This window comes from Prunus avium, chromosome 1, assembly GCF_965620075.1.
Source record: "Prunus avium chromosome 1, drPruAviu1.hap1.1, whole genome shotgun sequence".
NCBI lineage: Eukaryota > Viridiplantae > Streptophyta > Magnoliopsida > Rosales > Rosaceae > Prunus > Prunus avium.
The window spans coordinates 51,479,448-51,494,100 of record NC_142284.1 but is presented as its reverse complement, the minus strand read 5'-3'; the positions used below and the strand labels follow the sequence as shown (position 1 = coordinate 51,494,100).

General features: G+C 37.2%; 3 protein-coding genes across 4 annotated transcripts; 2 read left to right on the top strand and 1 right to left on the bottom strand.

Moving 5' to 3' along the window:
- Positions 1 to 1,045: 1,045 nt before the first annotated feature.
- On the bottom strand, positions 1,046 to 4,498 carry SIGC (RNApolymerase sigma-subunit C). 2 transcript variants are annotated; one of them, XM_021963545.2, is made up of 7 exons: positions 4,272 to 4,498; positions 3,690 to 3,853; positions 3,031 to 3,582; positions 2,711 to 2,941; positions 2,309 to 2,449; positions 2,022 to 2,222; positions 1,046 to 1,723 (listed from the first exon to the last, which is right to left on the bottom strand). In XM_021963545.2, the coding sequence occupies exons 1-7, from the start codon at positions 4,366 to 4,368 to the stop codon at positions 1,442 to 1,444; spliced, it is 1,668 nt and encodes a 555-aa protein (XP_021819237.1). In that variant the 5' UTR covers positions 4,369 to 4,498; the 3' UTR covers positions 1,046 to 1,441. The 2 variants fall into 2 exon arrangements, with proteins under 2 accessions (XP_021819237.1, XP_021819238.1); XM_021963546.2 differs by having other exon boundaries at positions 3,696 to 3,853; positions 4,272 to 4,497.
- A 2,063-nt stretch (positions 4,499 to 6,561) lies between these two features.
- LOC110761336 (alpha/beta-Hydrolases superfamily protein) lies at positions 6,562 to 10,559 on the top strand. Its single transcript, XM_021963797.2, has 10 exons — positions 6,562 to 6,939; positions 7,039 to 7,106; positions 7,240 to 7,310; positions 7,455 to 7,724; positions 8,213 to 8,373; positions 8,473 to 8,528; positions 8,743 to 8,795; positions 8,865 to 8,994; positions 9,835 to 9,932; positions 10,111 to 10,559. Exons 1-10 carry the CDS (start codon positions 6,665 to 6,667, stop codon positions 10,180 to 10,182), a joined length of 1,254 nt encoding a protein of 417 aa, XP_021819489.1. The 5' UTR covers positions 6,562 to 6,664; the 3' UTR covers positions 10,183 to 10,559.
- A 2,214-nt stretch (positions 10,560 to 12,773) lies between these two features.
- Positions 12,774 to 14,416, top strand: LOC110761290 (EPIDERMAL PATTERNING FACTOR-like protein 2). Its single transcript, XM_021963737.2, has 3 exons — positions 12,774 to 13,537; positions 13,646 to 13,686; positions 13,878 to 14,416. The coding sequence occupies exons 1-3, from the start codon at positions 13,429 to 13,431 to the stop codon at positions 14,169 to 14,171; spliced, it is 444 nt and encodes a 147-aa protein (XP_021819429.1). The 5' UTR covers positions 12,774 to 13,428; the 3' UTR covers positions 14,172 to 14,416.
- The last annotated feature ends 237 nt before the right edge of the window (positions 14,417 to 14,653 follow it).

The following is a 14,653-nucleotide window of genomic DNA, read 5'->3' as shown; positions in this document are numbered from 1 at the left end:
CTTATAAGGCCACGTTGGTTGATTAATCCAGTTGATTACGATAATGTGTTCGCTCATTTACACTTAAGTTTGAATCCTTTATAGTGTTTATAAACGATATTGAGAGAGAGCAGATTCGAACACACGACCTTAAGTGCAAAGATAATTACTCTTAACCACATGAGCTACAAACTCTTTGTGGTGTCAATAACATTATTAGTGATATGCGAACAACAAAACTTATCGATATGTTATTAATATATTTTTTATATAAATCCGTGAACGGATGCACTGCACTGAATTTTCCAACTAAGAAGAAAATACGAAAACCAAGACAGAAAATAAATGAGCTAAATGACCAATATTTTGATTGATCACTAAAGTGGTAAGTTTGGTGGTTTTGTCAGTTGATGTTTTAGGACAAGTAATGTTTAGGATATACAGTTGTAAGTTTATATATACAGTTAAATGCATTAATTTATATGAGAAAATAAAAATGAGGACAAATGCATTAATTTGTTGCAAAAGTGAGCACTGAGCAAATTATATATACCGTTAAATGCGTTAATGTGTATGAGGAAACAAAAAAAATTATAGATTAACGCATTAATTTGTAATAAAAATGAGTTAATTTTTTAGCTGCAATACAAAAGATGAAAACCCCAAATTTGCATAAAGAAAAAAAAAAGTACCCAAAAGGAGCTCATCTGATCTGAGCAAAGAGAAAATGATAAGGTCTACAATGAGAGGTGGAAGTAAGGATGGTTTCTGCAAACAGTTTCTGAAACCCTGGTTGGCTGCATGTTTTATGCATCCTTTTCATGACTTTAGTGACATCAATGAACCAATATATCCTTATCCCAAAAATGAGGCTACTTTGGCATCAAGGCCTTCAAATGGCTACGTAAGCATCATAGCGTGGAGGGTGAGCAGCAGAGCCACAGATGTTATAGGTTTTCAATGGTGTATATATAATGTGATAACAGATAAGAGTTGACAGTGAAAACAGAGATCTTGGGGGAGAGCTTGATTAAACGGAGTTTAACCGCGTCATTAGAACAAACACTTGTGTATAAACACTAGTTCATATCATTAATATGTACCCGTGATGACGAGAATACAAAACACACCTCTATACTATACACTGTTAACTGAAAAAGAAAGAAAAAAAAAGAGGCTTGAAAGAACAATCAGCACATGCAGTTCTTCCCCAGCACGCCGAGGGAAATGAAAGAATGCTAACATACAAAATTGTAATCTTCGCATTAGAGCAACAAAAATTCCCATGGTAGAGTTGTGAGCTGCAATTTTGATGGGGAACTAACAGAAGGTAACCCATGATTTTCTGCATCCTTCAATCTCTACCAGCAAGTAGCTATAGACTTGACTAATTTGCCCGGGCTACTGCTTCTGATAGAGAAACTAAGGATGGCTTAAATCTTTCCATGTTACTCTGAACCTACTAGTTATTCAAGTAATGGCTTAAGTATTTGTGGGATTCTTCAACCCTCAGCTTCATCAGAGCTTTCTTTTCTATCTTCCTTATCCACTCCTTGCTCACATGGAAAAGTCTGCCAATCTCCTCAAGTGACTTGGGGTCGTAGTTGTTTAGCCCGTATCGCAGTACCAACACTTGCCTCTCTCTCAAATTCAACCCTTTCAGCAGATCGTGAATGTCCTTTTTCATGTGTTGCCTCATGACAGTTTCTTCAGGGCTCTTTAGTGATGTGTCTGGTGTAAATTCCTGGATCATGAACACAAAACAGGTTTTCTAGTTAACAAAATAATCTCACCACTACTTTCAACATGATTAAGGACCGCGATATCCCAAATTTCCAATTTGTTGCAGGCCTGCAGGATTTTGTGTGTTCTATCCTTAGCTTCCTAAACTATAAGAGCTTTGACCACAAAATGATACTAACTACATTGATCTCCACTTTTTCTCGGCAAATTCCCATTCCCATAACTAAGTCCTAGCAAAGGAAAAATATGTATAAAATTTACATGCAAGAGAGACAGAGAAAGATTAGCTAGATCAATACCATATATGTCCCATCAGAGCTTTCCCACATTTTATGATCTACCGAACCCACAACTCTCAGACATGTACTAGCTGATCTGATTCTCGCCAAAGAAAGACCTGTAATCTTTGCAATTTCCTCATCATCTGGGTATTTCATGTGGCTGTTGTAATTGGCTTTTCGAGCTTTCTGTATCTGATTTATTGCCTTGCTTAGTGTGAACTACAATAAAACAACTCAATGATCAACCACCAGCACTCATCAACACAATATTGTATGGTCTTTCAAAGAAGAGCGGAACAACATACCGGAATTTGGACCCCCCTAGCATGCCGTGCCACCAATCTTGACATTGATTTCCTTATCCAGTATTGAACATAGGTTGAGAATCTATAACCCCTTGAGTGATCAAACCTTTCTGCACCTTGCAGGAGACCCAGGTTTCCAGCCTGTGAAATAGAGGGGGAGATAGACGAATAAATTGAGAGTAAATATCATATAAATACATGGAGTAAGAGTAAGTTTTGACATCTGATCAAAGTTGTTGTTTCAGTGATCAACAACGAACTGCATCGAATATAATCACTGTTGAATTATTTCATGGAAAAAATTACTAAGAAACATCGTTTACAAACTAGAAAATAAAATAAAAATTAATGTGTGTAATAAGCACTGTGAACAACCACAAAATGAATATAGGTTTCACAAACCTGCATTAAATCATCCAAGGCTACCCCTAGCCCTCTATAGTTTCTAGCAAGGTATAGAACTAAGGAACGAGTGCTCCTTATAAGCTCATCCTGGCAATACCAACCAAAACGCAAATGCTGTAGCAGCACCTTTTCATGAACTCCAGCTGCTTCTGCCCAGCACCTTAAGGTCACTACTTTACCAGTTTCCTTTTCCAAAGTTTCTTTAATTCTCTCCAAGTCGGCGATCACCTGTAATGATACAAAAGCATAGCTGGTAAAAACATCCTTGAAGCAAGCAAAATTTTATTTTAATCTGTACCGTTGAAGATAAGCACAACCTTAACCCCGATTGACATTTCTGCCTCATTTTTAGAAATGGTCAGTCTTCTACTTCTATATTTTGATGCTCTTTTTCCTGACGAAGGAGTAGGCTTTTTAAGACCTTTCCAAACTGTTTTTGGAGGCAATGAATTAGAAGACACTACGGCATTATCTGATGTTCTTTTTCTTGATCTTCTTTCTTCCTTTTTCCCAGAACGAACAATAATCTCACCTACGTTGTTATCTTCTTTTCTCTCCATCTTACCCTCTTCAATCGGTACTGTGGGTATGTCAGGAAAATCCAAAAGGCTCGAGGTTTTAAGAGTTCTCGATAGACAGATATCGAATAACTTCAGAGCTCCAAGCCTTCCTAGTTGCAAAAGAATCTCTTTCTCCAACTTTAACACATCTGAAGTAGCAAAAGTCTCCTCCAAAACATTAAGATTTTGCAGTAACAAACTAAAATGAGATGCCGTGCATGCTTCTAAGCCTTTACTGGACATAAACTTGCCTTCTGCAACAGGCATCTGGTTGTCACTAATGCTCTTTGGCACCCTCCTAAAGGCTGTCTGAAAGGCAAAAGTCATGGTAAGATTTTCATCTACTAAAAATAAGGAAAATTCAGTGTGATTGAGATTGTGCAAATTTCAAGCAACAATTCAATTAAAGGGCAAACCTTCACCTCTTCCATTTCTGAGACACCATCCTCTAAGATTTGCGGGGAAGCAGATGGACAAGTGTACACTTTCAGAGGATCTTTACTAGAAGCCTCACCTTCCTCAGAAATAACAGACAGAAAGGACAACCTTGCTGAGTTGAAAGAGCCCTCCCTGCCTCTAACTGTATCAATTTACATAGAAAATTATAAGTATAATACAAGTTGAGAGCCAAGTTCAAGCCAATACCAATGTGCATCACTTATGGTAGATGGGAGCTTAGATAATAGCCAAATTTCCAAATTTTCCAATGTCAGTTTCAATAGCCCATTGAAAACTTCAAGACCCAATTCTTAAAAATGCCTTTTGATCATCTTGGAAATTCACTTTCTCTACTATGAACTAAGAAGTAACACAGTATGACGCTGGTTTACTTAAAAAGATACAATGAGGTGTTTCAGATTGCCAAAAACAGATGCAATGCTGGGAAATTCAAGAAAATCTCAAAACAAAGATGAAAGTTGCAAAAGCAGAGAAACAAACAGTCTCTCTGGTGGAGCAGGCATATGAAATCAGCTGCAGAGAAAGCCAATGAAACTCACCAGAAGTTGAAGAAAGCTTGGAAGGGGAAGTGGTTTGCCAGTGAGAAGAATGAACAGGAAAGCCACACTTGAGGTTCAGCCTAAAACCCAAACCCATTGTCTGTCTTTGACTCTGTCTTCTCTTGGCACCAAAGATGTAGAGCAACAGAGTCCATTAAATCCTCATGGGGTTGTTTTCTAGCCAAAAAAATCTTCATGGGGTTTTGAGAACTATATACAATATTTGACTGCAACAACGTATACAAGTGTCGCTCTGCTCTCCACCACCGATTCTTCATCTCTTTAAACATGGGTCAATTAGTTTTTCACCTGTCTTAGGAGTATAGCCGTGCGGCTGTACTATTTTAAAAAAAGACGCCCCCCCGAGCGATTTCGGCTATGCCGCACGCTATACTATTTACTTAAAAAAACCAGAGCAGCCGCAAAGCGCCTCCTGTAAAATAGTATAGCCGTGCAGCTAAATGTTTTTGAAAAAACATTAAAAAACTAAGTATAGCCGACACCCCAGCGATTTGCCGCCATGTGTCAAAACAAAAAATTAAAAACACGGAGTATGGCCGGGCGGCTGTACTATTTTTAAAAAAAAGAGAACCCTCTAGCAGTTTAGGGGCCACGTGTCAAAAATAGGTATAGCCATACGGCTATACGTTTTTTTATTTTTTATTTTAAATCGTAGTTGCATTAGTTTCTACTTTATAGTTATTAATTTGCTAGTTTCTCGACGTATCCAAAGTAGATATTAATCGGCCACTATATAATATTTTAATATAATATTTATAACATATATTATTTTTATTCAATAATATGTGAGAATTATTTGTATAATATGTGATTTTTGGGGGTCTTACTAAAACTTTTGTAAAAAATACGTGTATAAAACATTAGAAATATGTACATACATGTACAATATGACTATTATATGTTTGCTTTTTAAAAAACATGAGACGTGCATATAACACGAATATATTATTGATATATATATATATATATATATATATATATATAAAAGACTACAGCCGCTCATCTATAACCGTCTCACTTTCTTTCATGAGATCAAGGAGAGCGTAAGAAAGCCCGGGAACCTATGACTGTAAAATATGAAAGCCCGAAAACCTGTGGGATTAGTGGCCCTAAGACATGAGGGCTGGAATTGTTTTGTGGGATTTATTTATTTATTTATTTTGTGCTTTACCTAAATGTTTAATATGCAATTTACACCTTCAATAAATATGGTTTAAACTTTAGAGTACACAAAAGCTCAAATGGCTTGAGATGTGAAATGAGATTAACTAATATGATATGTGACACTCTAGTTTGTGAGAGGATTATGCGAGTATGTGAATTTATGTCGGTTGATCAACAAAATCTTTTACTACGCTACAATTACTCTCGTTCTGATTATACTTTTCACTGTTCTTTCTTATGACTATTGCCCAATTCCATTTAATGATCAAAACTACATTTTAGGTCCTGCTTCAAGAGTCATACATGCAAACAAATCATATAGATTGGAAATTATTTGGTCATCTAAAAGGTGCAACGAAAAACAATTTGTTACATAAAGAAAACGAAAAATGCGAATAATCAAATAGGTAAACAGTTTTTAGTTTAGTTGATTTTTGATATGAATGATCATTGAAAAAGAACCCACTGATTGAATGAGTTACTACCTATAAATAAAATATATATTTTTAAAAAGAATCCTTAATAACGTTAACTAGCATATAAATATAAGGGAATGGAACTTTTAACCTAACTTAATTCTACCTCACCCCTTCGGTTGACAAAAACCATTTTTCTCTGTTTGCCAAAAAGAAAAGAAAAAACTAAATCAAGAGATTGTGTAAACTAAACCATGAGGTATTCCAAAACATAGTAGATATGACGACACGATGTAAACACACAAATTGAATGATTCATGTCCAATGGCAACCCAGATTCCCAGATTTTGAAAAACATAGAAACTTAACAAAATATCTTATGTTGTATTTATTGCGTAATTAAACCAAAAGCTGCCTAACGAATCTCACAATAATAACATGGACTTTTTGGGAAAAAAACAAATAATAAAAAATCATACAGCATGCAGGAGAATTCCGTGTCAAGCGGTCAAAGTCGTTTGCTTCCCAAACGGAGGTAGCGAACGTTCCAAATATACCCCCTCGCTTTCCATAACTTAACCAACAGAAACCAGTGTAAAATTCTCGTAATTAAGTGGAAATAACAGGGGCAATTATATCAAACCAGTCAGAGATGGCAAGCTCTAGTCGAGGTGCGGGCCAAACCAAACCTGGAACTGTGATTTGTGGAGAGACTGTATATGTAACTGCTAAAGGTCCAAAACCGCTACCAACAAGCAAAACCTCTCCATTTGACCAAGACTTGCAGAGCATATGGCTTCCATGGAGATGGAGATCGACGGTTCTGGAATTGTATCTTCCAATGAGATCAAGCAGAGAGGCAAGAAAAACATGGTGAGGAAGAAAAAGAACAGGAGCAAGGGGACGAGCACAAAAGAAACGTTTCATTACCTGCCAAAGTTTCGGTGTTTCAGCTTGAAATCTGAAACGGACGGGAAGGGGAATTTTGATATGGAGGTTGAGGATGAAGGGCGTGGGAAAATGACGCCTACCCATCTTATTATAATGGTGAATGGTCTTATAGGCAGGTTGATATTCTCTGTTTGCTTAAATTGAATGTGGGTTGAAGCTCAAGCTTCCGTCTTTTTCATTTATTTATTCATTTATTTGTGTTACATTTGGTGCAGTGCTCAGAATTGGAAATATGCAGCAAAACAGTTTCTCAAGAGATACCCAGAAGATGTTATTGTTCACTGTGAGTCCTTTTCTCCATGACTTGCTTGCTTAGACAAAGTTTTTGCTTTTTTTGTTTTGTTTTGTTTTTTTGAATTACCAATTGCATTTCCCTATAATGAAATGAGTTTGCATGCAATCAATTTGCATTGCAGGCAGTGAATGCAATTACTCAATGCTGACATTTGATGGGGTTGATGTAATGGGGGAGAGATTAGCAGAAGAGGTGCGTTATCTTTTGGACTAAATTCATTCATCAACCAACCAACTTGTTTGTCAATGTCATCTTCCTTTGAATTGGAATTCATGGGTTTATGATTTTCTGTTTGTTGGATTGGTTCAGTTTCATTGCTATAATTTTTTTTTGAAGGTTATTTCCGTCATAAAACGCCACCCAAGTGTTCAAAAGATCTCGTTTGTTGGTCATTCATTAGGCGGCCTTATAGCAAGGTACGCCATTGGCAGGCTCTACGAAAGAGACCTCACGAGGGAACAATCTCAGGAAAATGGAGAATGTAGGAGTGACGGAGTTGAGGATCCACTGCTGGAGCACAAAGTCAAAGGCAAAATTGCTGGACTGGAGCCTGTGAATTTTATAACCTCTGCAACTCCACACCTCGGTACCAGGGGGCATAAACAGGTGACTTGAGTTGTTATGAACTTACCATTGCAGTACTTATTCTCTGTTGTAATTTATCAATTCTTTCGTTTGCACATCAGTTTTTTACTCTTTGGTGCCGTTTGATAGTGAAAGCATGAGAATTTGTTTTAGTTGAATGAAGAATTAGGTAATTTGCTCACATAGCTGCCAAGTTTTTGTAAGGGGAAGAACTGCAATTGGGTTTTCTTCCCCAATTGGTGACGGTTTCTGCATTTCCAAGGCTGTCCTGATGGAAGAATTAATTGAGTTGCCTTAATTTAAACAGCACATGTAGTTTTGAAGCTTTCAAGATTTCTTTTATGAGGAGAGACTCTTGGAACCTTATCATTGTTGGTTATGGGTGTCTACAAAAGTTGCAAGTCATAATTTGGAAAATTAGTGACAAGTGAATGTCTTCCTGCTCTGCCTACAAATGAGGTTTCATATTCTTCTGAGTTCTTGATTATCTGCTGGTTTTCATTTTTCAGGTTCCAGTGTTTTGTGGCTTTCAACCCCTGGAAAAAGTAGCAGCTCGTACCTCATGGTGTCTAGGTAGAAGTGGAAGACATCTGTTTTTAACTGATAGGGATAAAGGAAAACCTCCCCTTCTTATTCAGATGGTCAATGATACTGAAGATCTTAATTTCTTGTAAGTCCTAGTTGTTAGTTACATTTGTTTTTGTAACATATTATCAGCTACTGTAGGTGATGATTCAAGGATTTGCCATCATATCTCTTGTCTCTGCAGATCTGCATTGCAGTCCTTCAGGCGTCGTGTTGCCTATGCAAATGTTCTCTATGACCGTATCCTTTAAATTTATGTGTATGTATTTTTTATTATTTAAATATTATCCTCATTGTTCAAGCAAACATGTTGGGATTAATTAATTTGGCGTTCACATCTGGTCTTCAAAGTAGATTAAAGTTTGAGTGAGTCAATCTTTCAATTTGACACTGTCACAAACTTCTTTTATTACTATTTCCATAATTTATGTGCAGCACTTGACAACTCTTATAGACCTTGTCGGATGGAGTACATCATCTCTACGGCGTAGGAAGGAGCTGCCAAAGGTAATTCTGTAGCTACTCATGGATGTTTTAATTGTCTGGAATTAATCTTACCGTGAACTTTTCTATCAGCTTAAACATTTATCCAAAGATGACAAATATCCACATATTGTGAATGTGGAGACAATAAAAACTGCCAGTACTCAAGAAGAAGTATCTTTCGAAGCGAAAGCCAGTGGATGCAAGCATATTGACTTGGAAGGTTTGCTAGTTGTTTATCTTGTTTTACTAATGACTTATTATCAGTGCCTCATTGCTCTCTGAAGCTTATTGCAGCTTTAGCATGGAGACATTTTATTGATAAGGCTCCATGTTCCCATGATGGGATATATGGGTAGATTGGAAGAAAACCGTTGCGAATTCTGCTTTCATTCACATATTATTCCCTTTAAATCATAAGGGTTATGCAACTAGGCTGCAGGACATTTTTAGGAATTCATTACTCCAGAATGTATGGTTACAGAACTGGAGGTGCATAGATTACAGGAGGGGAGGCTTTCTGGGTATGAAATGTGTTCAACAGAATAACTTAATGGAGTGCATCAGCTGTTCCTAAATCATAGAGCCAATCTTAGAACATAAGTCCTTTTAGTTGAACGAGACTGCCAATGCCTTTTAGACAGGCACCGAAAATGAAATTTAATATGAAGTTTCTTCTTTATCAGGGGGACACTAAGTCTATAAGATGGTAGCTGCAGGAATTCTCTGATGGCCTTTAGCTGTTATCTTATTTCTAAGATTTGCGTAGTACTATGAAAACTAAAGTTCTATAAATGATGCAACTAAAATCTGAGAAAAATTTGTGTGAATAAAAAACTAGCTCATTAGTAGTTATAGGGTGAATATGATGACAATGTAGTAATTAGAGTTAGAGGGAGACTAAGTTCTGTAGTGCGATACATCCGATATGGATAGTTTTGCTTTCATCTGATACTCAGTTTTATGATGTCAACCCCATGATTGCCGTAGTCTGAGCTCGTCTCAATGTAGTAATTCTTAGCGTATTGGCATTTTATTCACTTATTTCTCAACACGATTGTAGAGGAAATGATCAGAAGCTTGACCAAAATGAGCTGGGAACGGGTTGATGTGAGCTTCAAAGGAAGTAAGCAAAGATACCTTGCGCACAGTACCATTCAGGCAAGCCCCCTGCTTTTCCTTGAAACTCATCATGTTTAACTGTTTAACACATTTCTTTTAATGTCATTGCAAAACGTTTCTTTTTCTTATCGGTTTCACAATGCATGCTGGTCCATCTGCAAGCTAGATTAAGAAGCAGCCGTGTGACATAGTTAAATGGTTTTTTTTGGTGGGTCAGGTGAAAACCTATTATCTGCATTCTGATGGGGCTGATGTGATCCAACACATGGTTGACAACTTTGTTGTGTGACGTGCCAATTTTGTTATTACCTCAAAGCCAGTGACATTGCATTCCCTGCATTAGTTTTCGCTCGGGAAAGAGAAGCGATTGAGGTTCAGGGCCGAGCTTTGAGGGAGTGTTATGAACATTTCAGCCTCATATGACCTCACAAACTGAGAAATTTAATCCTTCAGATATGAAAGGACACTGACGGAGAGCATAGCATTAGCATACATAAAATCCCGGTTCAACATGCATTTTTCTGGAAGAGATAGAGAGGGAGAGAGATAATGCGGCCTTCCTAAGGCAGGTAGTGAGATTACAAGCAATTTTATTCTGTTAATGTCGGTCATGTATTAAAACGCAAAGAGTTTTATTTATTTTATTTTATTTATTAATTATTTTTATTTTTATTCACAAATAGTCCCGAGGTTGGTGAAATTATCACTTTTGGTTCTTTATGTTTTTTTTTTCTGACCTTACCTCACACATCAATTTGGTCTTGCCATTAGGTTTCGTCAAAATTTCTGTTAAATTGCTAACGTGGAATGTATATGGTGCCCACATATCCAATGAGAAAATGCTATGTGGTTTAAATAAAATAATGATATATTTTAAAACTTAAAATCCTTTTTAAAAAGAAAATGAAGTTTTTTTTATAAATAAAAAAGATTAAAACTAAAAGAAAAAGAAAAATACCTGCAACCATCCCCCCCTCTGCCAATGCCCTGCCCTTGTGGCAACCCACTCTTTGCCTATCTCCTCTCTCTCATTTTGGTTAATTTCATCCCTTCTCGGGTGGTGCTGGGACTTGGGCAGCGGCTGGTGCGGATCTCGGGTAGGGATGAGGGTGGTTGTATGGTGGCACTGGGCTTGGGGTTGGTCTCGGTAGTGGGGTGGTGGCTTGAGAGAGAGAGAGAGAGAGAGAGAGACGGAAGGGGAAGGAGGAGGGGAAGGGGAAGGAGGAGGGGAAGGGGGATGGGGAGAGTTGCAATTTTTCCATTTTCTTTTCATTATTTTAGTTTTCTGATTTTTTAGGATTTTAAATGTTAAACCATTTTTTATTTAGGTCCACATGGCATTATCTCATTGGTTATGTGGGTACCACATACCTGCCACATTATCAATTTAACAAAAATTTTGACATAACATAAACAGCATGTCCAAATTGATGTGTGAGGTGTAACATAAAGGACCAAAGGTGATAATTTCGCTAATCTCAGGGACCATTTGTGATAAAAACCCAGCCGCAAAAGCATGTTTTAAGCGCTATTAATTTATCATAAACGAGTAGAAAGCGCTATTGATCTTGTTGAATGTATTAAGATGCAATGAGTTTCAGATGATGAGAGATATCAGACTTATTTGAAATTACTTTTACATCAGTAAAAAATAAAACAGTAAATCTATTGACACAGGACAAGGTTTTTACATTGGGTAAACAGCAGCACAAAGATATGGGGCAGGGCATCATAAATTCGAAGTATGAGAGAGCTAAGCTGATGATGATATATACATTTTTGTCAGAACTGAATCAATGTGGTCACCTCACCACTCAGCACGGCAAAGCAGAGAGAGAGAGCCCTCTGTTTCTCAAAGGCTTTGGAAGCTGCGACTTCTTCACGGAGTTACTCAAATATTGAGCTTTGGCTACACCTTCAGACTTTAGTTTTAAATTTGTAAGCACTGTTCATAATGCATGGTCCTGTGTTTTTTTTTTCAGCCTGCAATGGTCCTGTGTTGGAAGTGGCTGGCTGAACGAGGGACCAACAACTTTAGATGAGGCTTTAGACATACACATTCAAAGTTTTGTTAATAATTTGCGGTTGTTTGCTCAAAGTTAATAAATTTTATATATGACAAGAGGAGTGAGTTATACACCTCATGACATGCAAGTTTCTTTCCACACGAGATACGTTTATGTTGGTAATGTAATAGACAATTAGAAAAATGCTACGAGCATCCATCCACACACGAGTTTAGTCGTATGCTTGCGCATATCGCTTCGATGGCTAAGAGTCGTCCACACAACACAATCTCAGCTCAGGAAATTATGTGGTAAATGTAAAATGCATTGATGGGTCGTAGGGACAACAACTTTGATTGATGGTTTATATCCACCAGTTCTTGTCAGTATAAAAGGGTCCAAATCTGGATTGGAATTTCATCTCCAAAACTGGTGTCCCTCAAAATTTGGCTAAAAAACAAGCGTGGATGGCATTTGATTACGTATGCTTCTTTTTCTATACAGGGTAGCTTGGGAACTTGATGAATAACTAATCTCATTATTGCGCACGAGGTACAAATCTAACGGCACAGATTCATTCAATTCAACCACACACAATGATAAAAGCTCTGAAGAGTCTGTCATTATTGATCTGATCTCCCTTCCAAAAAAAAAATCAAGTGGTGTGTGAATTTCATGGCAGAAAATTATATCGCTCTCACTCTCAGTCACAAAGTCACAAACCTACCCCATAATAGAACTAACTTGTATAGTAACTTCTGGCTGGGTGTGCTAAAAAATCTTTTTCCTCTAAACACACCCAAAAGTAGTATCTTTCTGGGGAAATCTACAAAGCCCATGTACTGTTTTCAAGACGAGAAAAAAAAAACAGAGCAGTGAGCACTCTCTAGCGTGTTAAAATGGAACACCCCAAATTTCCACAAAGAAAAGAAAACGAAAACCAAGTTTTTCTCATACATGCAGAGAGAGAGAGGCCTCTCCCAACAGTTGCTCTGTCCGTATGTATCTGTCAATCTTTTTTTATTTTTCATTTTTTATTTTTATAATAAGTTTATGCATGCAATGCAACTCAGAAAAGTTTTTTTATTTTTTATTTTTAACATAAATCATAATTGTACAAATTACCTGGTTTTTGGGAGGCCCATGAAACGAGGCTGAGGTCCTTCCCTTTTTCGTTTGAGCTCTCCCTTTGTACTCTGCCTCTGCGCTCCACGTTCCCTCATTGATACATATACATCTACAGAGTTGGGGGGTGAAAAAGAAAAAAAATCGAGTAATCTTTCTGCATTATGAAGCTGGCATTCAATTTCTGAAATCTCTCTTCTTACACTTTTTCAGAAATTTTTCATTCCTGCAAACACTGCCACCCTGATCACCTCTCTCTCTCTCTCTCTCTCTCTCTCTCTCTCTCTCTCTCTACCATATATTTACTTTGATTTTTATTTACCTCCCTACGACTTGTCTGCTCTAATCTAGGTTTGTTGTGGTTGCGGCCACTTGCTCTCTTCTTCTCCACCCACTTCTGAAAAATGGGCAGCACTCAAAATTGCGCCTGTTGGCACAGAAATAGACATCTAATCATTTCCATCTTCCTACTCTTGGTTTCAAGCTCGACCCATCTGAGATTCATGGCTGAAGGTAAACAACTCCTCCCCCATTGTTCAAATTCATTCACTAATATAACCCTCTTTGTTCAAAAGAAAAGGCAAAACTAACATGGGTTCTGTTTTTTTTTTTCTTTTTCAGGTGCTAGACTAATTTCAAGCAAGCTTACTAAGGCTGCTCCGGTAAGACTTCATATTATATATGGTATTGCTAATTTGCATAATAAATTATCCTATGTGGACGTCTGGACATTATTATATGTCTATGCTATTGCTAATTTGCTTCTTTCTACCAGTTGAATATGAAGTTTGTAAACTTTATACCAGAGTGTTAATTAATTCCTGACTGAGTTTTTTTAATTATATTTACGCAGAGAGGTCATGTTCTTGAGGAAAATGAAGCAGGGGTGGTGGTCAACGCTCGTCAAATAGGGTCAAGACCACCAAGGTGTGAGAGTAGGTGCAGTGCCTGTGGGCATTGTGTGGCAGTTCAGGTCCCTGTTTCCCCCCAAGTCCGAGGCCACAGTAAAATCAGAAGCCATAGCAGCCTCCCTGCTTCCACCAGAACAAGCCCCAAGAATGTAGCTTACTCCAGAGGCGATGACATTACAAATTATAAGCCTATAAGCTGGAAATGCAAGTGTGGGGATTTGCTTTTCAACCCTTGACTGTTTTGATCCAAGTATTAGCCCATCCATGTTTAATCTTCCATTATTCGGTAAATAACAATTATGAATTGTTCGAGGGAAAAAAAAAAAACAGAAAAACTTTTATCCGTACACTCTTATGAGGGTTTCTTTCTTTTTTCTGTTTTTGGGTTCTTCTTGGTATTTTTGGCGTGAATGTGTTCTGTACAGAAATAACAGGTGCTTATTTCTCCATTTTTTGCAACTGACTTTTTTAGTTATATTTTTATTGGGAGATTCTCCAATAAGTATTTTATTTTACGTTATAGATTGGTTACATACTTCTAATATTGGCCCTTGTTAAATATTCTATCAAAGAAACAAAGAAAAAAAAACAGGAACGGAAAAAAAATATTCAACAGCAACAACTATTGAAGTTAAAACCCTAGAAATTAAAGAGAAAGAGGGAAAAATGAAATTGAGAAGAAATAAACATAATATGCCTATTATCTAAGTCTTGTAGC